The sequence below is a fragment of the Pangasianodon hypophthalmus genome, chromosome 17, assembly GCF_027358585.1.
Source record: "Pangasianodon hypophthalmus isolate fPanHyp1 chromosome 17, fPanHyp1.pri, whole genome shotgun sequence".
In the NCBI taxonomy this organism is placed as follows: Eukaryota; Metazoa; Chordata; class Actinopteri; order Siluriformes; family Pangasiidae; genus Pangasianodon; species Pangasianodon hypophthalmus.
The window spans coordinates 17,881,448-17,907,595 of NC_069726.1; the positions used below are offsets into that span (position 1 = coordinate 17,881,448).

General features: G+C 38.2%; 1 protein-coding gene across 1 annotated transcript in view; it reads right to left on the reverse strand.

The window, feature by feature from the left end:
- Positions 1–3,725: 3,725 nt before the first annotated feature.
- The window catches only part of musk (muscle, skeletal, receptor tyrosine kinase), a 31,006-nt gene continuing 8,583 nt past the window's right edge, over positions 3,726–26,148 (reverse strand). Inside the window, 11 exon segments of the mRNA XM_026942453.3 lie at positions 3,726–10,513; positions 10,964–11,112; positions 13,147–13,338; positions 13,885–14,071; positions 14,816–14,975; positions 17,033–17,121; positions 17,788–17,811; positions 18,228–18,400; positions 19,057–19,320; positions 20,983–20,989; positions 21,890–22,049. Coding sequence (XP_026798254.3) covers positions 9,828–10,513; positions 10,964–11,112; positions 13,147–13,338; positions 13,885–14,071; positions 14,816–14,975; positions 17,033–17,121; positions 17,788–17,811; positions 18,228–18,400; positions 19,057–19,320; positions 20,983–20,989; positions 21,890–22,049 — 2,091 coding nt within the window. The 3' untranslated portion in view covers positions 3,726–9,827.

Consider the following 26,148-nt stretch of genomic DNA (forward strand, 5'->3'; position numbering starts at 1 on the left):
TTGCTCGCATTTATTTATAAAAGATTTCCTGATCCTTTTTATTATTATTTTAGTATTTATTATTGTAAATACAATCAACCATTAATATTGAGCTGTGTCTTTTCCAGACTTACAGAACATCACCTGCTTAAATGCAGACTTTTACGTATTAGGAGCTCTGCACTGAACAACAGCATATGCAACAGTATTTGAGTTATCACTCAAAAATGGCAAAACAGCTGTCTACTTTTTCTCAGTAAAAATGGCAGATGTGAGGCAATCAACATATGAATCTGGAATGACTGACAATTGCATAGGTATTTTGAAGTCTCCAATATTAACTGACCCCACTGGAAGACATGTCCCTATCCACTATCTCACTTTAATAATATCTCAGTGTAGTTCTCAATGTAGAGCCCTTGCTATCTGTCAAGGTAAACTGAAAGTTTTTAATGTGAAGTAAAAGTATATAATGTGAAATAAAATCAAGCAATATATGTTTTACTTACCTAACATTAGACAAGCGTAGCGTTAATATCCGTTAACTGTATTTGTTAGTGATGCTACCAAAAACTTTCAACCAAAAATGGTCAAAAACGTCAATATTCAGCAAAGAGAGAAACAATAAAGTAGGAATAAAGTAGGCTTTTCCTCAGATTTCTACTAGCCCTAAGCTGTGTAACCAGTGGGATCTCAAACTCAAAATTTTTACAGTAGAATGCTACTGTAGAGGACTTATTTCTATGAAAATTTCAGGTTTGTATCTGGTCCTCCACCAGAGATATTCAACATTAAAGTGAGGGGAATTATAAGAAATTGCACAATCTCACCTCTTATAAAAAAATAATGTTCTGCCTGCACACTGTTCTTAGCTAGGTACCCCCTAAAAAATTAAGACTGAGACTTCCATTATAAATTGAACCTAAAAATGGAACTGTTAGCAATCTTGAGGATTACATTTGGACTTGAGTTCTAAGTCTAAGGAATGAGAATGTGCAAAATGTTTATATATGTACATGTACTTTGTAATGTGCTCTAGAGAACAGTTTTTGTTCTGAGGATCTAAGACCATCCTGAGCCGAGATATTGAGGTTTCCATAATCAGCTGTATAACCAAAATTTGTTGTGTGCCATGACAAAAAGATGGCCGCCATAGTTAAACCAAGTAAAATAAAAAAACTGGTGGTTTTGCAATGCCAATACATAGAGGTAACCTAAAAAATAATTAGGAAAGTTAAAAATGGTCAAGCAACCTGTATTGGACCACCTGAGATGAAATGACCCGAAAGTCTGAAATCTAACACTACAAAAAAACCCTATGGTAATAGAAAGTGATTAAAAAAAGGCTGTTTGCTCTCCTGCACTGGTCAGCACAGATGTATTCAAAAAGAGTGATCAAGCATATATACTGGGTTTTATCAAAACCCTCATGTGCTTGGTTAAAAAAAAAAAAAAGCTGACACTTTTGTGTTGTAGTTAAGCTGTAGGCAGTAAAAAAAAAGTTCACATACTTCATTTACTTCATTGCTGTACATTAGTATCTTTTTCCTAGAATGTGAAGAAAGAATGTGTGTATGTAAACATTTCTAGTGTCTACATCTCAACTAAAACAGATATCAGATATCAAAATGTACTGCTGGTAAATGCCAATTCACTCCATAGCCTGTAGATGACATATTTAGGTCACATGTCCACTTTGTCCCTCAGGAGACTGCCCATGGCAATAAAACACAGTTTAGTTTTCCAGTTTTCCTCCAGACTGGCAGGAAGTTCCTGTGTCGAGAGCAGAGGAGACAGCGAGTGCTGAGTGAGAGGGATATTACACCATTCAAACACAGCCACTTTCCAACAAGACCTCAGAGAAACAGAGGGGGGAAACCCTCTGGTTTTGTCCCTGGCTTTTGATATAGAAAACATACCAAGCATTTTGGAGACAATCATGAAAATGCATGAAAAGGTATGGGAACTATAGAGCCACTGAGCTTCTGAGGACAACTGGCTGGTGGAAAAAGTCTGTAAATTGGAGCAGCTGGATCCGGCATTCCTGCGTGTTTGCGTTGCTATTGTGTAATATTTGATACTGGACATGGAATTCTTCGACAGTTTATAAGAGATAGCCATGCTTCCTGTCATTTCCAGGCACTTTGTATTACAAGGCTTACCTCGGGGTTTGAAAGGAAATCTTTTGGCTCGGTGCACAATATGTGTAATGGACCTAAGCACCTCAGTTGGCCGCATAATTTTGAATTATGATAGAAACTCAGCTATTTAGCAATGTACAAGATATCAACTACAATGCTGTTGATGGAGTTATTAGTATGAAAGTTGAAGCTGTTTACAGATTCGGACTAATGACGTTAGGTAGAGATCAATTCCCACTGGTGAGTCAAAATAGAGTCACCTGGTCAATGAAAGAAGTTAAAAACAAGTGGTTCAGTGTGCACTTCTCCTTTAAAGATCTTATATCTAATGTCTGAAATGAATCTTTATAATCATATCTGAATGATGTGGAACAAGGGAAACTTCAGAAGTGGGGATTTACCTCAGAGTCGAAGGTGACCAGGATCCACCAACAGTTCAGCGGTGGACAACCAGCTGTGTGTTCTTCCATCATTTAAACAAGGAATAATATATGAATCAGATGGAAATGATAAACAAACAGTAAGTATGACTGAAATCTGTCTTTAAAGGTGTCGCACTTGTTAGACTTGGTGGATATCTGTATTGTCCAATACAGATGCCAGACGGATTGCAGTATTAAACTCGGAGCAAATGGTTATCATTAACAAAAGTTGTAGTTAGGTCATTATTTATATTTGGTCAGCATGTTTATATGTGACTCAGTCTTGGTTTATATGAATGAAGACAACAAACTTAAGGAGGGTTAAAAATACAGCCTACCTCTCTCAGCTGACTGCGCCAAAACAAAACGCTGATTCATATTAGTATTAGATAAATTTATTGTAGGAAGATTTTAGGTCATGGTTGTCTCCCTACACTTCTGTAGAGAAAAACTCCCATTTCCTCTTTTCGGTTTTAAACTCTCTCTGAACATGCAGGTTTTTTTTTTTTATTATTTTTTTTTTTTATAAACATGTGGGTCAGTGGAAGTTGAAGGTTTGAACAAGGTCCATAAAGCCCTGGCTTCACCTCCCTCACTTTCTCGCAGGACTCTTCATTTTCCTGACATTCTTGGCGGGAAAAGTTGGCGCGTTTTGGTTGGTGCTCGTGCTTTTTTCTGAAGCCTCTTGAGGTACAGACCAACTTTTCTGGCACTGCTTTCGCATTGCTTTTTTTGAACTGACCTAACATTCAAGCTACGAAATTCATATTTCAAAAGCAAAAAAAAAGGAACCTATTTTATCACTCAGTGGGTGTCAGAAAAACAACCTCAGCGAATGTGCTGATGCAGTGCTGCCCCCTACCCGTCACTCCGAGGAGCAGCAGTGCTAATGTTGATTTAATTCTTTTCATTTTATATGTAACATGGATTACATATTTAAAAAAACAAACAAACAAACAAATAAACAAAAACCTAAAAAGTCTTTACAGTGTATGCAAATAAAGTAAAAAAAAAAAATCTGAAGCTTTTTTAAAGAGAAAATATAAAATGTACAATAACCTAGTTGCATAAATATGCACACCCCTAAACTAATACTTTGTTGAAGCACCTTTTGATTTTATTACCCCACTCCGTCTTTTTGGATAAGAGTCTATCAGCATGGGACATCTTAACGTGGCAATATTTTCTCACTCTTTCTTGCAAAAACATTCTAGATCCATCAAGTTATAAGGGCATCTGGTGCACAGCCTGCTTCAGGTCACCCCACAGTCATTCAAAAACATTGATCTTCTTTTGCTTAAGCCGTTCCTTTATTGATTGCTTTATTGATGGATGCTTTGGGTCACTGGCATGCTGAAAGGTGAAAATCATTTTCATCTTCGGCTTACTAGTAGACACCTGAAGGTTTTGCACTAAAATCTTCTGGTATTAGTAGATATTTATGATTCCCTCCACCTCCAGTCCTGACTAAAGAGAAGTAGCCCTAAAGCATGATGCTACCACCACCATGCTGCACCATGGGTATAATGTTCTTTTGGTGATGTGCTTTTTTTTTTTTTTTGCACCAAACATACCTTTTGGAATTGTGGAACTATTATAACTTTTGGAATTGGTCTCTTCAGACCATAACACATTTTGCCACGTGGTTTGGGGTGATTTCGTTGAGCTTGGATGTTTTTTGTGAGAAAGGGCTTCCGTCTAGCCACCCTACCAATTAGCCAAGACATGTAAAGAATACAAAAGGATGTTGTCACATGCAGAGAGTAATCAGTACTTGGCAGATATTCCTGCAGCTCCTTTAATATTGCTCTAGGTCTCTTGGCAGCCTCCCTGCTAAGTTTTGTCTTGTCCTTTTGTAAATTTTGGAGAGATGTCTTAGTGTTCTTGATGATGTCACTGTGGTGCTCCATTTTCTCTATTTGTTGATGATGGCCTTTATGGTGTTCCTTTATAGTACATCTAATGTTTTGGAAATTCTTTTATACCCCTCTACTGATCGATATCTTTCAACAAGTGAGATACCATGCATGCTTTGTAAGCTCTTTATGGACCATAACTTCAGCATTCAGATGAAACCAAGAAGATGTCAAGAAAATCCTACAGAAACAGCTGACCTTTATTTGGGGTTTAATCTGAATGATTTCCTTGATGACAGCTGTATGATAATTACTTTTGAACATGAGATTGAATGTGATTGGTTCATTCTGAACACAGCCACATCCCCAATTATAAAAGGGTGTGCACAATTATGCAGCCAGGTTACTGTAACTTTCTATGTTTTCTAATTGTCCCTAAAATGTTTCTGATTGTTTTTCACTTAACTTTTCTACATTGTAATTTCACATTGAGGGTGGAAAAAGTTCTGACATGATTTATCTTGGTTTAACTTTATTTACATCACAAAAACCTGCCATTATAACAGGGGAGTGTAGACTTTTTATATCCATTGTATATCCACATTTCCAAGTGAAAGATACATATTGAAGGTAAATAGTACAAAAGGTACCTTTGAGGGTACCACCCTAGTGTCAAGGAAAGGTACATTTTAGTCATTTTAGAATCTTAATCTTTAGAAATATTTTTATGAGAGTATAGGTTATATGGTTTTATTACACATACATTGTTTTTATGGTGATGTACTTATTAACTAGCTGTTAAATAAAATGTTACTGAACATGATGTGTGATAAATGAGCCTGGTGAATCTAAACCATATAAATATTTAATAATACAAATATGTATTACGCACATAAGTTGCATTTCATTGATTTTAATTCAGATTTTCTTTTATACCAAAACGTTGGGGTTATACAGCTTTGACATGTAAATAGATTAACATATTATTCAAAGTAGAATAATACTATTTGTAACAATGTTGCTAGGTGATCTACGTTACCCCTTCATACAATTTGTACATTCCAAGTCATACGTCATGTGACTGCAGTGCATGGTATAAATAATGTGATCGGCACAATAGTTGGCTCTCAGCATCATGGTTCTACCATACCACAATCAGCCTGGGCTTTTCATGCACAGCAGGGTGAGAAAAGAATAAACTGTAGACAAAAACCTCTTTCGGATCAGAGTAGTCAGAAGAGAATGTTGGCAATGTACAAGATAATCAGGCAAATCCCATCCAAATTCAACACTGCTGTACAGAATGCCTTCTTAGAAGCCATGACTTACTAGACTCTCTGGTCTCAAATGGACAACAATAGCCAAAAACCATGTTGGGTGTCAGTGTTGTCAGGGCAGAACAAGGGCGTATGTCTACAATGAGAACAGAAGCATCAGAACTGGACTGTTGAGGAGTGGGAAAAATGTTGCCTGGTTGGATGAATCCAAGTTTCATTTGGATGAAGATCACTCCTGATGGAGTGATAAGTCACTGGAGCCATCTGACGTGGTAATAACAGAACAGGCAAGTGGTGGCAGCATGATGGTGTGGGGAATGTTTTCCTGGTACATACAGTATATGGGCCCCTGATACTCATTGAACAACGTCTGAAATGCATGGTGTAACTAAACATCAATGCTGATCTAGTTCATTGAACACTTGGTTGGACACTTCCAGCATGATAGTGCGCCATGACATAAGGCGCATATTGTCATTGAACGGTTCCAGGAACATGACAGTTTTTACTGTGTTAATTGCCTGCACAGTCAAGAGTCTCTGGGCTGAAATGGAAAGCCTGTACAGCTGTCTGACTAGACAGCCACCCAATCTGCATTGAATGCTATCCTTTCCATATGGTATAACTTTCTACACAAAGCATCCAGTATTCAAGTGAATTCAAGCTGTTCTGTAAAACCAAAGGCGGTGCAACAGGTTACTGGATTGGGGTACCTAACAAAACTGGCAAATCAGTGTATGTAGTCTGTTAGTTGGAAAAAATGGATCAAACACAAACATTAGTAAAGTGATAATGTGCCATTTTGGAATACACTACTCTATTCAAGCAATATTGCAACATCATCAAACATTCTGTGTGCTCCACTTAACCTTTCATACCTTTATACATAGAATCAATAAATACTGTATGTAGTCACTCAGTAATGTCAGAATGCACACAAACAACAAGAACAATATCAAAAGTGTAAAAGGTTTGATTAGAGTTCATTTTACAAGGCCAAAGTTCACTGAAAATATCACTCACTTCTCAGACACATGTTTGAGCTATGACTAGTTGCTTGACTAGTTGACAAGTACAGTGTCCAGACGCTGGTATTGCACCACTTCCTGTGCAAATTCCAATGGTATCACAGTGACCTACAATGGAGTCCAAAAATCTGAGTCCACTACCAAGTGGACTGTTTTAAGTCATTATTTAACAGAAACAGTTTTTAAAAATTGACAGGTTAATACATATACGGTACTGTGCAAAAGTCTAAGGAACCTTATTTTTAGTAAAAAAAATTTATAGATGTTTATTTCACGACCTGTGCATTATTAAGTCAGTACAAAAACATTTATATTTCCAAAAAATAATTTTTCAAAGAAATTAACAATAAGACATAATTTTACACTAAGACACTGGTGAAATCTGCTTGTCAGTGACTCTACTTCCTGCAGAGGCTCCTCCCCTAAAATCCTGACCAACATCTACAAATGCACTATAGAGAGCATCCTGACTGGGTGCATGACTGTCTGGTATGGCAGCTGCTCCCTCTGTGACCGCAAGGCCTTCCAGAGAGTCATGAGAGCAGCTGAACTCATTATTGGCAACAAACTCTTGGCCTTACAGGACATCTTCCATATATGATGTCTGAGGAAGGCTCACGAAATCACCACAGACTGCAGTCACCTAGCACACAGACTGTTTGCCAGACTGCCATCAGGCAAAAGGTACCGCAGCACTCAATCCAGAATCAGCAGGCTGAAGAACAGTTTCTACCTGCAGGCCATCAGGATCCTGAATAAACTGTAATCCAGTCATTACTCCTTCTTCCACTCTTTCAGTTATGCTTCCACTACCTCCACTACCTCCCACACACTGGTCACCTCCCTGACAGCCCAAATACACTCACGGAAAATCTCTTCACATGGTTCTGTCACTTTTGGGCATGTTGCAATATTTCTAAGAACACTATTACCACTTTACTGCCACTAAGAACTACGTCCTGTCTCTGTGCAATACATTGTTATATACTGATCACATTTACTACCACACTACACATACTATTACATCTAATTTAACTGTAATTTAAAAAAAATATTTTTAAATGCTACTTTGTACTGCTGTTTCATCTGCTTTTTATACTCTCCTGTGTCTATAGAGAAGAGAACTGCTCAGACACTACAGCTGCACACAGCTACTATTTATTTTACTACCTTTTGCACTCTTTTTCCACATATTCCACATATTTCAGTGTTCACAGTTAGGGTCTGCACTTTACTTACATACTAACTAGGCATCCATACCATACATACTAATATATTCTGTAGATTTTGTACATATTTTGTATTTGTTAATAATCTCTTTCCCCCATCTTTCCTCTCTGCTCCCCTCTTTGACTTCTGATGTGTATATATATATATAGGTGTAGAGTACCTGAGCTTCACAACAATCATTTCAATGCACAGTTGTCACTGCCATTTTGTGCACATGACAAATAAACTCGAAACTTGAAATTAAATGTTACAGAAAAATGTTTGTATGTCAGTAAAGAAAGCAACATATTACCTAACAGACCACTTTCCAGACAAAAGACATAATGAAGGCCGCTGGGTTTTGCATGCAAAAGAACTGGGCTCCAAGATGCTCAGTGAAACTTACCAGCCAATTTCCTTATAAAACTGCCCAAATGTACCTGAGACTACTTTTTTAAAGCAAAGGATTGTCATAGCAAATATTGACTCTGGTTTTTCTTATGTAGAAACATTTAATTTCATTATTTTTGAAGGCATCTTTGCTTTACAACATTTCTTTGCATGTGCCTAAGACTTTTGCACAGAACTTAAAACTTGAAGATAAGGTTTTTCATACAGCAAAAGATAAAGATTTCAATCTTGTTGAAGCAAAAATGCTTCTTTTTTGTAATATCATACATTTCTTTCAAATAATATGAAGAACAGTATACAATTAACATGTATGATGGATGGAGAGGTCAAACGAACTTTGTACAGAGGTTATAGCTACATTTAAGCACTTAATTTAAACTTAGGAAAAAGGCTAGTCAGCTCGGCTTGCAAGATTTGACCAATGACCAACTGTCATTAGAAAAAAGCCTTAAATTATACATTACAGTATAGTGAAATTCTTCTCTTCGCACATCCCAGCTTCTTAGGGTCAGAGCAGAGGGTCAGCCATGATATGGCACCACTGGAGCAGGTGGGGTTAAGGCTACCCCCACAATTCATCTACTCTGGAAAAACCATTAAAAGCCACAATTAATCTACTCTGCCCTGAAAGCCATTTCACAAAGAGAGGAAAGATTTTAAATTAATCTTACCCTTTACATTGATTTAACCACATTCAACTCAAAACCAAACATCTAATCAAATTAGTATAATTTGTCTGTTCTAATTTTTGCTGTAGTAGTTTGTGTATGTTTTTTTTTTAACGTGCTCTCATGATAATATTATGATGGGTTATCTTCCAGTCAATATTTACGATTTGCCCCATTCTATTTCTTAGACAGAATTAGACAGAGGTTGTTCTTTCATCCATTCATTGATTCATTCATATTCAATAACAGCTTTATCCTGGTCGTGGTGGATCTGAAGCCTATCCCGAGGAACACTGGGCATGAGGCAGGAATATACACCATGAACAGAATGCCAGTCCACTGCATGGCATCATGAACACACACATTCACACAAGCATTCATACCTTGGGATAATTTAGCATGGCCAATCCACCTACTAGTTCTTTTATGGTGAGAGGAAACCGGAGAATACAGAGAGATGTGAAACTCTACACATCTCAGGATCATTTAGGGGATCTTGGACCTGTGAGGTGGAAACACTACCTACTGTCTACCTAACAACACCATGTAGAATTACAGCTAACTGAGAAATATTTGATAAAAATGTATTCATTTTTCATAACAGTTATTGGTAGTGGACTCATTCAGTTGGACCCTACTGTCTCCTTAGTGTACAACTTCTGATTTATCCCATCTGGTCTGTTTACGCACATGGCTGAATTCACTTGTCTGTTGCACAGAGTTTACACAAAACACAAAACAGTCAACCTCAGATGGGTTAAAGTCCGAGGATACCTTGTTCCTCAATGATTATGATTGTTTTGGGAGCTTTCTTTGCTGTAGATCCGCAGATTGCCTCAGTTCATGCTAGAGTGAAGCATCTGGTTATGCATCCTCTCCAGGATGCGGTGAATGCTAGCAAAGCTGGGTCGGTCACTCGGGTGGGTGCTCCAGCACAAACGCATCAGGTTATAGAGCTCCAGTGGGCACTGTTCTGGGCACTGCAGCACGTGGCCATCCCTGACAAAGTATATCACCTCCTCATGTGCCATGCCATAGTAGGGCTGCATACCATGCGAAAAGATCTCCCAGAGCACCACTCCATAGGCCCAGACATCTGACTCAGTGGTGTAGCGGTTATAGAAGATAGACTCAGGTGGCATCCAGCGGATAGGAATGGCGTCATTCTCACTTGCCTTGTAGTAGTCGGCTGCATAGATGTTCCGTGACAGGCCAAAGTCTGCAATCTTTACCACCAGGTTCTCGCCTACGAGGCAGTTCCGTGTGGCTAAGTCCCGGTGCACAAATTTGCGCTCAGACAGGTACGCCATGCCTGCCGCCACCTGCTTGGATACCGAAAGCTGATCCAGGCAGCTGAGTGGACACAGATCAGACTCAGAGGACTGGGAACTCGGCCACGTCAGACTTCCCTGGCTCAGAGTGCGCTGCTGGACCGGAGAACGTCGCCGCAGGTACTCATTTAGATCTCCATGTGCCATGTACTCAAACATCAGACACATGGGCTTCCCTACAGCACACACACCTAGAGGAAAAAACATCCAAAAAAACAAAATTAACTACAGTTCTGAAGATGAAACCTGTAACAAAAGTATCCTTGTTAGTCTCATGCTATTGTTATGGTGCATGGGACATTGTTCCAACACATTGTAGAGATCTTGCTCAGCAGCAGGGGTTGAGGCCAGCACCAAAATGAACAGTCTATTTTTCTATTGTCATTTCCTTGAGGGAAGGACATGATAACAACACAGGGTCATTTTAAACAAATACTGCTTAGGCAACTGCATGCTTAAGAAAGCCAAAATCCACATCCAAGATAGTTAAAATGTACTTTAACAAATAAATCATGACAAGTAAGATAAGTTCACTATGAATCAAATATGATTTATAATCATTCCTGCAAACTTTCTCAGTCTTGCTAGAATAACATAGATCATTTTTGTTGTATAGATAATTACAGAGTTAGCACACATACCCAGTAGCCGGACAATGTTGGGGTGATCAAACTCTGCCATGAGAGCTGCCTCTCTCTGGAAGTCGTTCTGCATGTCAACTGAAGCCTCTTCCTTTAGCATCTTTACAGCCACCATGGTGAAACTTTCATGTGGTAAAAGCCCAGGAGCCCTGCAGAACAATCACCACACATTCGTTGGTCAGAAATTCTTACAGATTTGTCTTAGTGATACTCATGATACCCATTTCTGCGAATGTTTTGCCCCATCGCAAACAGCGTAACCTTTTTGTGGACAGTTGATTTAGAGCTGTTTTCAACTTGAGTTGCAGATTAGATGGTCATGTGTTTAAATCCCAGCACTGTCAAACTGCTATGTTTGGGTGTTTCAGCAAGACCTTTAGCCTTCTGTTCGCTTGTATTCCGCATCAGTTGTAAGTTGCTTTTTTTTAAGCATCAGCCAAATGAGCAAATGTACTGGATTATATGTTATTTTATACGATGTACAATATTACCGTACTTTACTATAAATATGTTTCCAGTTGTCTGTTGTAAAATTTTACAGTATTTTGTCAGCAACCCATCTACCAGTAAGTTATTATAAAATTTACAGTCATTTTTTTTTACAGTGTAGGAGCCAAAATTGGGCCACATTTGAGCCATTATTACTTCAGTGTTCATATGCAGAATTAACCACAGCACTCCACTACCATCATCAAAACACCAATTAAAGGAACATCTTTTAGAACAATGATGTTCATCCAAATGATGATTTGGTTTCCAAATGATGCAATGAATTAAAAACAAATCAATAACGACAATGCTTAAGCAAAATACCTCAGATCTGCCTGTTTGCTGACATAAAGACAGGCCAGAAACGGGGCTTTATTAGCATTGATCATTTGTTAATAAGTTAAAATGTGCTATCTATTTGCATGCAGGTGACCTGCTATGTAGGCCACACCAACCAGGGAAAATGGTCACTAAATCAACTGGCAGTAGAAGAGTAAAGCTAGTAGTGGATAGTGTATGTGATGTTTTTTTTTCCTAACAAAGTACCACAGAAATGAGAAGTCATGCAAAGAGATGTTTAACCCGCAACCCCCTTATCACTGTCAAGAGTCCTTATCATAACAAAGCTGAATTACTCTGTAGGGCAAGTACCTGAGCTACAGCACACTTTTCAATCCAAAACATTTAGCTTAGACTACACCCAGACCTTCACTGAAGGTTAGCATACACAATCTGTTCTGTAACGCTAAACACGGCTTCAGCTCCATGATAAACAGCAGGCACTTTTGTCTCATAGTTTGACAGTGTGCTCTACCTAAACTAATTACATGCGACCATATCCAGACTTTGACCATAGTGGATAAGAACATAAGTTCGGGCTTAAATTAGAGTAAGACAGAAACACAGAAGCCCCTTTTCTCTACTCCTGGGTCACAATGGCAGCCATTCAGGCGCGGACTTAGCATGCCATTAAAAGTGCACTTCCTGTGCTCCAGTCTCCCGAATGTTCCTGGAGAAGGTAAATACCAGCAGAGCCTCTATTAATAGCGCTCTAAGCAGTGCCTACAGGCACGATAAAGTCTGCAGGGAAGTTTCACATCAGTGCCCATATGATGCCTGATGATAGCCTCATCGCTGTATCTATTTCAGGAGTGAGCCGTGTGAGTTTGACACCCCACACTGCTGTTCCCAGGAGTCTACACGAACCCACCGCATGCCTTCCTATTGCAGGCGGATTACATGGCTGCGGATTATGCAAACAGCAGTTGATGTACTGCGTGTGTGTGTACATGTGTCATGTCCACACAGGACGACTTTTGACATGAAAGGTTATTTATTATGCTAGATCTGTACAAGGCAGAACTTTGTGAAGAAAAAAGGAAACAAGTATAATTTTCAAATTCAAGAATTATTCAAATTATTTATTATTCTATAAACCCTATAGCTTTTTTTGCACTGTGGATTTTTATAGTGTATATGTTTCTACCATTAACACTATCACATATGAATTCATCTTTAAAATATTTGGTAATATTTTCCACACACAAGGTCTACAATTTGAACTGTTCATTATGCCAAGAAATCAACACAGTGAAGTAACTGATACATAATTCTTCTTCTAATCTGGGTCAGCAGACATTTTTTTTTGTGTGGCTGTACCACAAGGCATAGCTTGGCACAGCTTTCCTTCTCACCTTGCCTGAAACACTCGTCCGAAGGCTCCTTCTCCGATGTCGCGCACATATTCGATGTTGTTACGTGGGTACTCGAGCGTCAGAAGCTTGGAGTTGAGCAGTAGAGGAAGGCGCTGGTACATGGGGTTCGGATGCAGTCTGTCTAACAGCAGCTCAGAGGGAAGAGCGGTGAGAGTCGGCGCCTCCATGGCCCTGCTGAGAACACACAACAGAGCAAACACTGAGAGGGCAAGAACAATCCTGCACACTGGCTTTGCGTGAGGAGACAAACTTCAGTCTGTTTGTTTGCCTTGTGTCTTTGCTTTTCTTTTTCCAAAATTGTAGTGGGACCTTGAATATGAGAAATTCACTATAAACAAACAAATAAACAAATAAGTAGATAAATTAATGCATTCTTCTTCTTCTTCTCCTTCTTCTTCTTCTTCTTATTATTATGATTGTTGTTGTTGTTGTTGTTGTTGCTGCTGTTGTTCCAGATTATACTGGAAGTTAATTCGTCCCCCTTTTTTTGAGAAAAAAAAGGACATCCTGTGCCCAGGGCAGTTCTTAAGATATAAATCAAGGAAGTTAAGAATTATATACAAAACATTAAGGATTTTCTTGTAATTTGCCTTGTTCCAAACACATCTATTTTTTTTCATAGTCTCAGGAGCATTGTTAACTGAACACGTTTGAGGCTGTGAGATAACAGTGTATCTGAACCTAACAATTTCCATAAAATGTGAAATGATCACACACCTTTTGCGACGTTTCCACCTTTTTCTTCTCTTGAGACACATGAGCAGAATGATAGTGAAGAAGGCTACACCTGCAAATCCAGCCATGATGAATATGATAACACTCATGTAGTAGCCGGTGGACACAGCAGGAATGGGGTTTGAAGGGGCCAGTTTTGGAGCAGGCAGCACTCTCACACTGGTAACTACTGAGAAATTAAAAAAAAAAAAAAGCTAGATTATTATGATATATTTTATCCAACAGCTGGATAAAATATTTTATCCAATAGCTGGACCATTAATATGCGTGTTTTGTATATTTACTTTTTTTTTTTTTATCTTGCATTTTATGGGGCCCCCTGGTGGCACATTGTCCCTAAGCTACCATGTACAACAGCCCTATTTATACAGTTATATTTGTTTCAAAACGTTTCTGTTTTTAAAACTGTTTCAGCGACGTTTTTTATCCACTCAAAAACACAGAGATGATAGCCAAAAAATTGCGCCATTTATACAGTTAACAAGGTTTAAATAAAAAAGGTTTTCTGAATGTTCAGTAAGAGTATTAATCAAGCAGAAATCAGTTGTACAGCAGTGAATAAAAAGCACTTCATTTTCGAAACCGGAGTGCTGTGTTTATAGTGTACACAGTTCATTTCAGTTATAAAAGCGTGACCGAAACACATAGCACCAACAATGACAGTCAAATTAACTTGTCCTTTACTTTGGAAATGTTGGATTTAGGATCACTTGACAATCAGATGCCTGGCAGAGGACAGTGGACTTCAGCTGTTCTGAATATCTCAGATGATAGGATGCAAAACAGGTTTCTAAAAACCTGATGTTTTAAGAGTGGACAGAAGAAATGAATAAGAAATGTAGTAATACCTTCATACAAAGGTATCCATATTAGTGATGAGGCCTAAGTAGAAGAATACTTTATACCATGGTACCTTCTACACATTTGGGCACCAGGCAATACTCCCAGCGTATGCTAGGGTTGGTGGAGTAGCACCATGGCCGATCACTCTCCCCCCCAGGATTGCGACAGTAGTTCTCAGCATTCTTCAGCTCTGGGATGACGTCCACAGACAGCCTGTGAGGATGAGGATCCTAACAGGAAGAGAATGAATCATGAATGCAAACATTCAAGCGAAATGAATGGTGTTTATAGTTAATGTTCACTTTTGGTATGGTGTTTTTATGTTGTCTAGTTAGAATTGGTTTAAATTAACTTTACGTGAGGACCTGTTTTCAAGAAATTGGAGTCATGTGATAAGACAGCCAGGAAATGATGGGGGGTAAATAAATGTGGAAATATCTGCCACTTACTCACTTCATCAGCCTTACGTTCAGTTTCACTACACTTAATTTCAGAGATGTAATATAGTTCATTTCATAACCTTAGAATGCTTGGAACTGTGGCACTAACCAGTGTTTTGGAATAATAATAAATCACTACATGGAAAAACTTCGCCTCCTGGAAATGTGTGTAAAAATACCAAGTGCTTCCCAAAAGGTCAAGGTGAATATCATGTTGGCCACTTTCTCCAGTACATATAACTATGAAACACTGATTTTTTTAGACAGCTGGGCCGTGCAGCTCCAGGTAGTTCCTCAGTACGATCTTGTGCTTCTGAAGATATGCTGAGACAAATTTATTTATCATTTCCTTTATAATTCATTTAGCAGAAAGATTACCAATTGTTCATTGCATTAATATCAAAGTCGACCTGGATGTTCCATTTTAAACCAGTAAAATGGTTTGACATTAAACATAACATGGCAAAAAGGACAACTGCCATGTTCTCCTGCAATCCCACTACTCTGATGGTATGGTGTGGTTCCAAAAAGGCAAGAGAAGTAATGCAACTCTGCATGTGTGAACCTCAGACTGACTCAGCATACGGATAGCAGATAAAATCAGAAGATGCTGATGTATCGGAATGGTAAGTTCAGTTATCAGTTTACTGTGCGGCATTTGACTGTGGATAGCATTCGTCCAAAGCTAGATGGCTAGTTAACTGCTAGTAAACTAGCTCCCGTTGCTCACAGGTAAATATGAGTATGATTTCAGTATTGGAGTTTCAATGTGCATTATTGTATTTTAACAATTTACTGAATACAACATTCAGCATTAATACTAGCTAAGTTACCTAGCTGGCTTGGTTAGCATGCAGGTGCTGTAGCAAAAAAATTTCCAGTTACCATTTCATTCTTTAAACATAAACCACGATTTTTCTCTGTGAGAAAAAAACTGAGCTCATATTTAACAATGCCCAAATCAGATTCTTTTTTTTTTAAGTACTGAGAAACTTTCGAAAGAAATGTGAACTTAGCACAATGTAAACAAATACCAATCTAGCTCATTGGAAACATGGTTTACAATTTAAAAATTATATTCTATTTCACTCCTCCTAAACAACAAGGGTGTTGAGAATCATCAGGATACCTTCTTGTGTGCAAGTACACACATGCCAAGACCTTTATACAAAGTCTCAGCGTGACATATGATGTAGTATTTGTGATAAATACCGCTATCATCCCTCCATCTTTCCCTGGAACCATTTTTTTGAGTTCTTAATGTGTCTTTGCTGGTTCCAATAACCGTGAAAGTTATTTGGTGTTCTTAGAACTGCAGTTACATGCATAAATAACATTATAGAGCCAACTAAAATGGTGTGTGGAATGTTTTATATCTTGGTGGGGTCCAAATATGCCCACAAGGATAGGAATATCTGAATTTATTTTTCTTTTCTTTTTTTACCTTGTGGGGTCATTTGGCTGGTCCCCACAAATAAAATCGCTTTTTTTTTTTTTCACAAAAAATAATTAAAAAAAAAAAAAAGTTCCTTTTGGTTACTAAGGTTAAGGTTAGATTTAGTTGTAGGCATAGCATTAATACACACACACACACATACATATGACAATTATTCATTATATATATTAATTATATATATATAATTAATAATTGTCAATGGAGGGTCCTTACAAGGATATTAAGACAAACAGGGGGTGTGTGTGTGTATGTGTGTGTTTGCATTTTGAATAGCTTTGCTCATACCCTTTCCCTAATGACCCTGAATGAGCTCAGACAATTATGATAACGGTTATCTTGCAGCCCAGCTCCCCAATGGACTTAATTAAGGTAAAAACAAATAAATAATTACCTGCTGGTCCCATCGCTGGCAAGGAATACCAGATGCTGTGACATTGTGATTGCCTTGATAAAACCTTCCTCTATCATTGTAGCACGTAGCTGTTCGAGAAAAAGCAAACACACTGTAAATCTGCATATTTATGCCACTTTACTACTCTAATGAAGAATGTTATGTATTGTATTTGAATTCACAAAAATTTTATATCTAATAGAATAGGAGATAGTACATACACTATATGGCCAAATGTATGTAGACACCTGTCAGTCATACCCATATGTAGACCTTCCCCTAACTGTTGCCACAAAATTTGAAGCACACAGTTGTATAGAACATCTCTGTATGCTGTAGCATTACAATCTCCCTTCACTGGAACTAAGGGGCCCAAACATGTTCCAGCATGACAATGTCCCTGTGCACAAAGTGAGGTCCATGAAGATGTGGTTTGCCAAGGTTGGAGTGGAAGAACTCCAGTGTCCTACACAGAGCCCTGACCTCAACCCCACTGAACACCTATGGGATGAATTGGGACACTAACTGCACCCCAGGCCTTCTCACCCAACATCAGTGCCTGAGCTCACTAATGCTCTTGTGGCTGAGTGGACAAATCCCCACAGCCACATTCTAAAATCTAGTGGAAAGCCTTCCTAGAAGAGTGGACGTTATTATAACAGCAGAGGGGGAATAAATCTGGAATGGGATGTTCACAGATGGGTGTCCACAAACTTTTGGCCTTATAGTTTATCAAATACAAATACCACACATACTTGTGATTTGGTCTTTCTTCATCTCTGTAGGGAAAGAAAAAGAAATTATAGACACTCAGAACACATCACAGAATGTAATGAGGATTGATATTTAGGTTTTTGTCTCCAATTATGCTGTGCTGTGATCAATTTTAGAATAAAAATCTGCTGTGTTCAGTCACATATTGGCCTGAAAAATGCAAGATTACACATTTAGACAAAGTGTTACAGAATAACAGAGCCAGTGCTGAGCAATAAAACCATCAACACAAGTCCTTGGCTTTCATCATAATCACAGTGCATTGCTTCACACTGAGCTAATGCATGTGGAAAGCTACAGGCTACGTTCATTATTTGGCCATGGTTTGGATTTGTAACGTACAGTATAATTCCAATGGTGTCCTAATTTCCAGTATTTTTGCCAAACTTCAAAAACATGTAGATAACTGAAAGTTTCTTACCTACAAATGCTACGGCGGTGCATGACGCTGGATCTGCCTGCTGGCTGGGCAGAGTTTCGCAGTCTGGCAAAGTGAGGCTCAGGCTTGGAGAAATGATTCCTCTGTGATTCCTCTCCTCCATCGAGTGCCATTCCTTATAACAGTAGAGCTCCTTCACAGCCAGACAGTGCTCCCTATGAGGCAATTAAGGGATGACATTCATATTTCATAGGTGCAATGTGAGAAAAAGGCTTACGTTTCTAGAACTGGTATTTCCTAAATGAGGAGGCAAATAAGTGAAGGAAAAAATGACATCATTGTTTCCATTAATAACTGCAGGATCAGATAACAGCCAAACAGACCTTTTAGTATCAAATGGTGGCAAAACTTTATGTTAGGCCTACATGACACCTACATAAGCTCTTCAAGACAACAAGGCAACTAGCTCATATTGATCAGTGCTAAATATGAGTGTTGTTTCAGTATTGGAGTCCCGATGTGCATTGTCATATCCTTACAATTTATAGATGACAATGTTCCTCATCACTAACACCAGCTAGCCTAGTCATCCTTATTGTAAAACTAGCACTGCTCTTTCGCATCCTCTTTAAATGTATTTATATCGATTTAGATATTGCATTGTCAGTATTTTAATTCCATTGATGGGACACATGTTTACCTACTAAGTTGGTTATAGTGGCCGTGTCTTTGAAGAAGCGCTACCTCTCAGTCCTTTCTTAGGGCCAGAATGTGGGAGAAGGTGTATCACGGGAGCCTCGTAGTTTTCACAGATTTGCTGAAAGCTATTGAAAGGAGCAATCGTGAAAATCTGAGTGATTCAGTTGTGTACCTGCAGACAGGTTTGGGTGCAGGACCGAGGCCTGATGGGCTGCAGTCTTGGAAGGCAGCATGGCAGAGTAGTGAGCGAGCTGCAGGCTGGCACAGCGGGCTTGTTCCCTCCAGCTCGGCCCAGCCTCCATGCGCCAGGAACTCCTGCGCCTGCTCCGGCTCCGGCAGAGAAGAGTTAAAGAAGACAAGTGCTGAATGTCGCAACAGCCCACGGCACACTTCACCCCGGTACATACTGCAATAACCAGCACTACCTTTGTACAGCCTGGGGAAAGAGGAGGACATGATGAAGAATAGTATCATTAGCAATGTAGCCAAGAATGAGCAAAGAGACATTACAAAAAGGAAACAAGCACTTAGTTGAGTTGAGTGTGTCCCCAGGGAGCACTTTTCGGGCTTTATTTCTTTTTCCAGTGTGACTATATTTCCTAAAACAGCACATCCCGAAGTTTTATTCCACTTATGCCACAGCAATTAGCCAACCTTACCTTTTTTTACATTTATTAAAGAATGACATAGCACATATTTTATCCATTTATTGTGGCTAGAACTTGTTTTGCAAATGTTGCGGAACATATGAAAAACAAGTTTCTTCCTGTAATCACTTTCATTGTAGCAGCTATAAACAGTCATTCTCTCACCAGCCACTTTTTTTCTCTCTCTCTTGAAGTTAATAAGACAAATAAACTCAGCTTCATCAAGTTAAAGAGAAACTCCAACGTGCAAACCCCTCTGCCTTGAAGACTTTTAAAATTGAAAGTTACAGCCTCTGACAGTTACAAAGCACTGACACTGGAGACTCCTTTCAGAAATGAAAATAAATATCGCCTCATTGTACCAAAAATAAGACGCTTTTTTTCTTTAATTAATGTGGAGCATCCAACATACAAGTTCCTCTGTAAGTTGCTATAGAAACAATCATTTTTAAAACGAGTGCCATTAATATTACCGATTAGTATTAACCTGTGATTTGTGTAACAGCTAACACTATTGTCACAGCTGCTGTTATAGAAAATTATCCAACAGCTTTGGACCAGTCAGATTCAAAAATTAGAAACTTAAAAATTAGAACATCTGTTTAGAATATTTTATTCCTTTTACTATTGTTTTATATGTTTTTCTTTTTTATATCATGACTGTATACGTTTCCCTTGCTCCTAATTCTACATAATAATCTTAAGAACCTTCACTTGCTTGAGTCTGTAACTACAAAAACAATATTTGACATAAACAATGAACAAAGCATGACTATTATATCCAGTATTACTCTCTTCACATTCAAGAACAAAGCCCAAGGCACATGACTATTTTACTCAATTTAACTTTCCTCTAATCATGCCCAGATGTCAAATCTGAGCCATGTAGGTTTAAATGTGACAGAGCATTTACTTTGGTTCGCATTTAATTCAGAACATGTGGTATGGTGGGTTAGCATAATACATTACAGGCTTCTTATGTATATGTTTATATACATCAGCCCTTATCCAGCCCATATGCTCCACTTTTCCAGTAGCAAACCAGCCACTTAAATGAAATACATTATCCAGCTGTCAGGCTTCATGAAGAGGAAACTCAATGCATGTTGGAAGGCTTTTCATCATTCTTTCTACACTGGATGGAATTTATTGTTTCCTTATTAGGATCATAGATCAGAATTATAGCCAGATCCAACACTAACTCCTGTGGATTATAAGAGGATCCAACAAAAGCTTTGGAAGGACAGAAACTTAGTGAGGACTAATAGATATTCACTCCAAGTCTGCAAGGTATATGGAGTAAAAGGCCAACGTCAAATTTTCCAATGCTGAATGAATTACATGCAAAGTTTAATGTTTCAGACTGAGAGATAACTCAACCCAAGCACAGCACAGACCATAAATTTGTAGTTAATGCAACCATTGTGTTTTCACTATGTAAAGATTCTTACCTCCATTCTATGGGAAAATCACAGGATCCAGAAACCAGCATCAGGATGAAGCCGAAGAAGAAAGAAAAAGTTAAGCAGTTTCTTGGCCATGACAATGAATAATGCAACAACTCTGTACTGCAGACCATGCTTGTGGTGTGCTTGGCCCACAAATTGTGTGTGAATGTGTGTGTGGCCTGGAGGAAAGAGCAGGTGTGAACTTTGACGGTCTGGATGGGCTAATGGGGGGTGTTGAAAGAAGAACATTCTGCATGATGTTATGCTACATCAGAAGTGCAGGATGGTCCAAAAAACAAGAGAGGGAAAAAAAAGAAAATCGAATTCGATCTTTTTGTGTTAAAGCAAAGCAATTCTGTTCAGTTCACAACACAACATCATAAATCTCTAATCCCTGACAGTTTAACATACTGCAGTTTTTTTATACAATGCTGTGTCTTCACTTCACAGCAAGTTAGCATCATGAATATATCTGGGGTGAGGGGTCTACCTCCTGGGATGTCAGAGTCTTCAAAGAACAGCTAAGCTAACAAATAAGGCCTGACTGAAATAACACGCCTCGGTAAATAACAACACACACACACACTACCTCAGATACAGCTGACGATCTCCAAAAAAATAAAGAATTCAGCGAATCAGCTAACAAGCTAACAGCATAACCAGAAACCTTCCATTCTTAATTCCACAGTCTTATTGAAAATAAAGTGAATCAGAGCATGAATATCAGGAGAGCTAATGTGTCCATCCTTCAGTTGTAACTCGAAAGGCCCAGACCACATGCCTATGCCTCAAAAAAACGAACTGAGATGAAAAAAAACAAAAAGCCCACTGTTATGACAAGATTTGTTGAGACTAGAATGTGACTGCACATCAGGGTTGATTATAAGAGCTGTGTTTGGAATAAGCCCACCTGAGACAGTGATCTTGGCTGTAGCTTTGACAGTATTGGCTCCTCCGCTGTGTTGATTGGTAGCCTGGCATGTGTAAAGAGCCGGTTTATTTACCACCACATGAAGGATGGAGACAATCACCTCCCCAACCAGCGTCTCCTCTACTGATGCCCCCGTGATCTACATCAGAGAAGCAGATAGATAAAATAACAACAAAAGTATTAACTAATGGTTATTCTATACATGATAAAATTTATGTCTACATTAATTACCATAAATTAAATTTACTAAATGTTGAACAAATGAACACAGGTTGGTCGGTTTAAATGTTTAATTCCTACACCACCACTGATGTGACCTGGTGGTTATTTTTTTAATAAGGCCAAGCCATGAATTATATATTATATATTACTACCTATATAGCCAAAAGTTTGTGGCCACCTCATATGTGCATCACACTAATTTGTGCTTGTTGAACATCCCATTCCAGATTTAGTCCCCCTTTGCTGTTATAATAAACTCCACTCTTCTGGGAAGGTTTTCTGCTAGATTTTGGAGCGTGGCTGTGGGAATTTGTGATCATTCAGCCTCAAGAGCATTATTGAGGTCTGACACTGATGCTTGGCGAGGAGGCCTGTTGGTGTTCAAAGGTGTTCAGTGGGGTTGAGGTCATGGATCTGTGATGGACACTCAAGTTCTTCCATTCCACTCTTGGCAAACCATATCTTCATGGAGCTTGCATTTTTCATAGGGACATTGTCATGCTGGAACAGATTTGGGCCTCTTAGTTCCAGTGAAGGGAAATTGTAATGCTACAGCATAAAAGACATCATATATAATTGTAGCAACAGTTGGGATGGTCAGGTGTCCACAAACATTCGGCCATATAGTGTCTCAAGATCAAGATTCTTAAGATCTATTTCCTGTCCACAAAATAATTAACTTGTGGCAACTATTGTAGTTTATGATGAGTTAGAATTCGACCACTGTGGCTACAGGAACCTAAGCATGGAGATTATTGTTAATATCACACTTTATACTGGAGTCAGTGTTGCTGCATCACGGATATACCATTGACCCATATCACCTTCAACGAATTCTTAAAGCAAATAGGCTTTTTCCTTAGTTTCTGACTAAGGAAAATGACTGGAGGCCACATATTAAGTATGATGTTCAACAACATATTATGTCATGGCTCACAATTCATGGCCATGACTCATATCTCATGACCATAAAATAATAATTTGTGGCTGCAAGATAGTTTGTGCCCTTGAAATATTAATATATATTAACTCGTGGCCATAGCTTATTATGTCATCTCCAAGGCTCTGTCTACTATATAGATGACACTTAATACAAGTGTTTCATTCATACTTAATTCTCATAACTTTGTTAGCATAATAATAATAATAAGAAGAAGAAGAAGAAGAATAAAGCACATATAGTATCTTCACGTTTGCTAGACAAAATCCAGTACATAGTTGCATTATCACACCCTACATCCTTACTACACAGCCTCAGTCATTTGGACAATTAAATATGCTGACCTTAGGAGAACATTGTGAGCTTGTGTGACAGTTTTGAGATTTGCTCATACTTCTATATTTGAAACTTGCTCATCGCAGAGCTGCTTTTAGCAGCACTTTATCCGGCTATGGGAAATTAATGATTTGCCATGTCCACATGGGGTAATTTTAAACATTCAACCTATAACACCACATGCATCCTGCAAATACCTCAAAGGGCAAAAGACTCAGACAGTGCTACTACGTGGTATAAGGTAGACAGTAATATGAATATTACTGTACTATTTTCAATATTTTTAATTATTTATTATTCTAATTATAGTATCTGGATAAATCTTGGATAAATAGTGCACTGCATCCTTCATCGACCAATTCTAATTGTTTAACAATTATTTTACAATCTAAATTATTACCTAATTAGACATAATTATTATTAATTATTATTCTATTTAAGTATTTGGATGGAACCATATGTTGTATGGTAAATTGTAATAATTATTTTTTATGTAATTAGATGTAATTATTCATTATTCCATGTAAGATAACACCATATATTACAAAATAATTGCAGCTCTTAATTCCTAGTCAAGAAAGACTAAAAAATGAGCACCGCATCCTTCGAGGGCCAGCTGAAAAAGCAAACTTAGCTGAAGCATTTGTTGCTGTAGTCCTAAAATCTGGCCCATTACAAGCCCTTAATAATACACAGTACAAGGCTCAGATTTGATACGCCTCACTCTGATGAATGTATTCGTCAGTGGATTTGAAAATTGCTGTTCTATTTTACTGTGGGAAAGGAAGGCAGATAAAAATGATGAGAACTCCAGTCATAAATAAAGGAAGGACGAGGTCATGTTTGGTAACATAAAACTGCACAGGGCAGCGGTGCCAAGACAGCACAGTGACATTAAACCTCCGACTATACCCCCATCTTTAAACAACCCGTCTGCCTAGCTTCTTATCAAGAGCTAAAAAGTCATTTACAACATAACAGTGAGATAGTGGAATTGTAAATCATGTCAACACATTCTCAATTAACTTGATCTACAAGCAGCTCTTGATACAAGGAAAAATACAAACAACTTCAACAGCGGTCTTTACAAGTCCTCTCCAACACCAAGGTACTCTTAATCTTAAAGCCTTAGAGAATATCCTGTGGAACGTGAAATATAAATAGACTAGGACTGAATCAGGAATCCAGTGTACCAATGGGAATGTCAACGTTATTAGCTCATATCCTGTGAACGTTATAGGAGGTTGGGAAACATTCAGGACACGACTATTCATTTTTACTAGTTGACTAGGATTTCAAAAAAGTGGTTGACTAGTCATCTTTTTCCAAAGTTAAAGCAAAAACTGATTCAGGACATCCAGTATTATATTAGAGCAGGTCAGATTAACAACAGCAAAAAACACATCAATCCTCACAAAAGCCATACACAGGCTACAAATTACATGTTCAGTTCCTGTTCCTTTTTTCTAAATTGTTAAAAATAAAAATACACTAATTAGTGCAATAAATGTTATGCACTGATTACATGCAATAATAAATCTGTGTATCATATTGTAGAGTCTCTGTGCCTTTGCAACATGGATGCTCGTTTTACACTGTGTTAAAATCATTAGACATAAACATGGAAAACTAAAGTTAATGTGCATCTAGGATCCTGCAAGACCCAACAAAAGAAAGTCTCATGATTAGTCAGGTTTACTTTCATGCAGATGGGAGGGTGTGGTCAGATATGAAGCTTTTGGGACAAAGAAAGGCCATGTTGACTACCCATGTTGATTGTAGCGTTTACTGTATCTGGTGTAAATTGGAATTCATTCATTCATTCGTTCGTTCTTTAGTAACTGCTTTATCCTGGTCAGTGTTGCTGTGGTTTAAATTACATGGTTGTGTATATTTTTGGACATACTGTAAGTATCTGTAAGTATAGGGCCAGGCCCAAAATGGCAAAGATTAAGCTTTTAATGGTCTTAACAACAAGTCATTGGTCAGCAAGAATTAAACGAATGCACTCCTGAGACCTCCTGTGCCACCATTTGCTGGTTTATTTTTGCTGCAGTGAACTGTTTGAGGAAAAGCTTGAAACAGGAAAATTCACTTCTATAGTCTCCTTGTACACAAAGGTAGAATTATGATAATGATTAAAAATGTTTGATGTAAAATTCAAACTAACACATGTCCGGGTGTACAATATTTTCCAAAAATATCTTCTGGAATGTTTTTTTTTTTTCTTAAAAGATTAGTAATTATTTGGTTATCTGCCTCATCTGATGCATCAAGGGCCACAAGGCTAAACATTTAAAGAACTCAAAGGGAAAAGCTCCCATACTAATTTCCTTTGTTTAAATCTTGCTAATTTTCTGAACAATGATTTGTCGTTAAGACCATTAAAAGCTCAATATTTTGCCATTTTGGGCTTAGCCCATTTTTTCCACCACCCCAACTAGTCAATGTATTAATCAACTAATACCATGACTGTCTACATAGATCAGCAGTTAGCTTCCCCATATTTGGAGACTTAGTCCAAATTATGCCCCACTGTATTGCACACTTTTCCCTCTTCTGAGCTACTGCACTTTTGTTCATCTTGTGTCGTAGCTGTATGAGCCGATCTCAAGACGCCAAACACAAATTTCCCAAAAGCATCGTCTGGTTCAAATCCAATTACATTCCAGAAAGTGTCTTTATTCCAAAAGTGCTAACTGCTGTACCATCTTATGGCGCTAATGAGAAACCACATAGC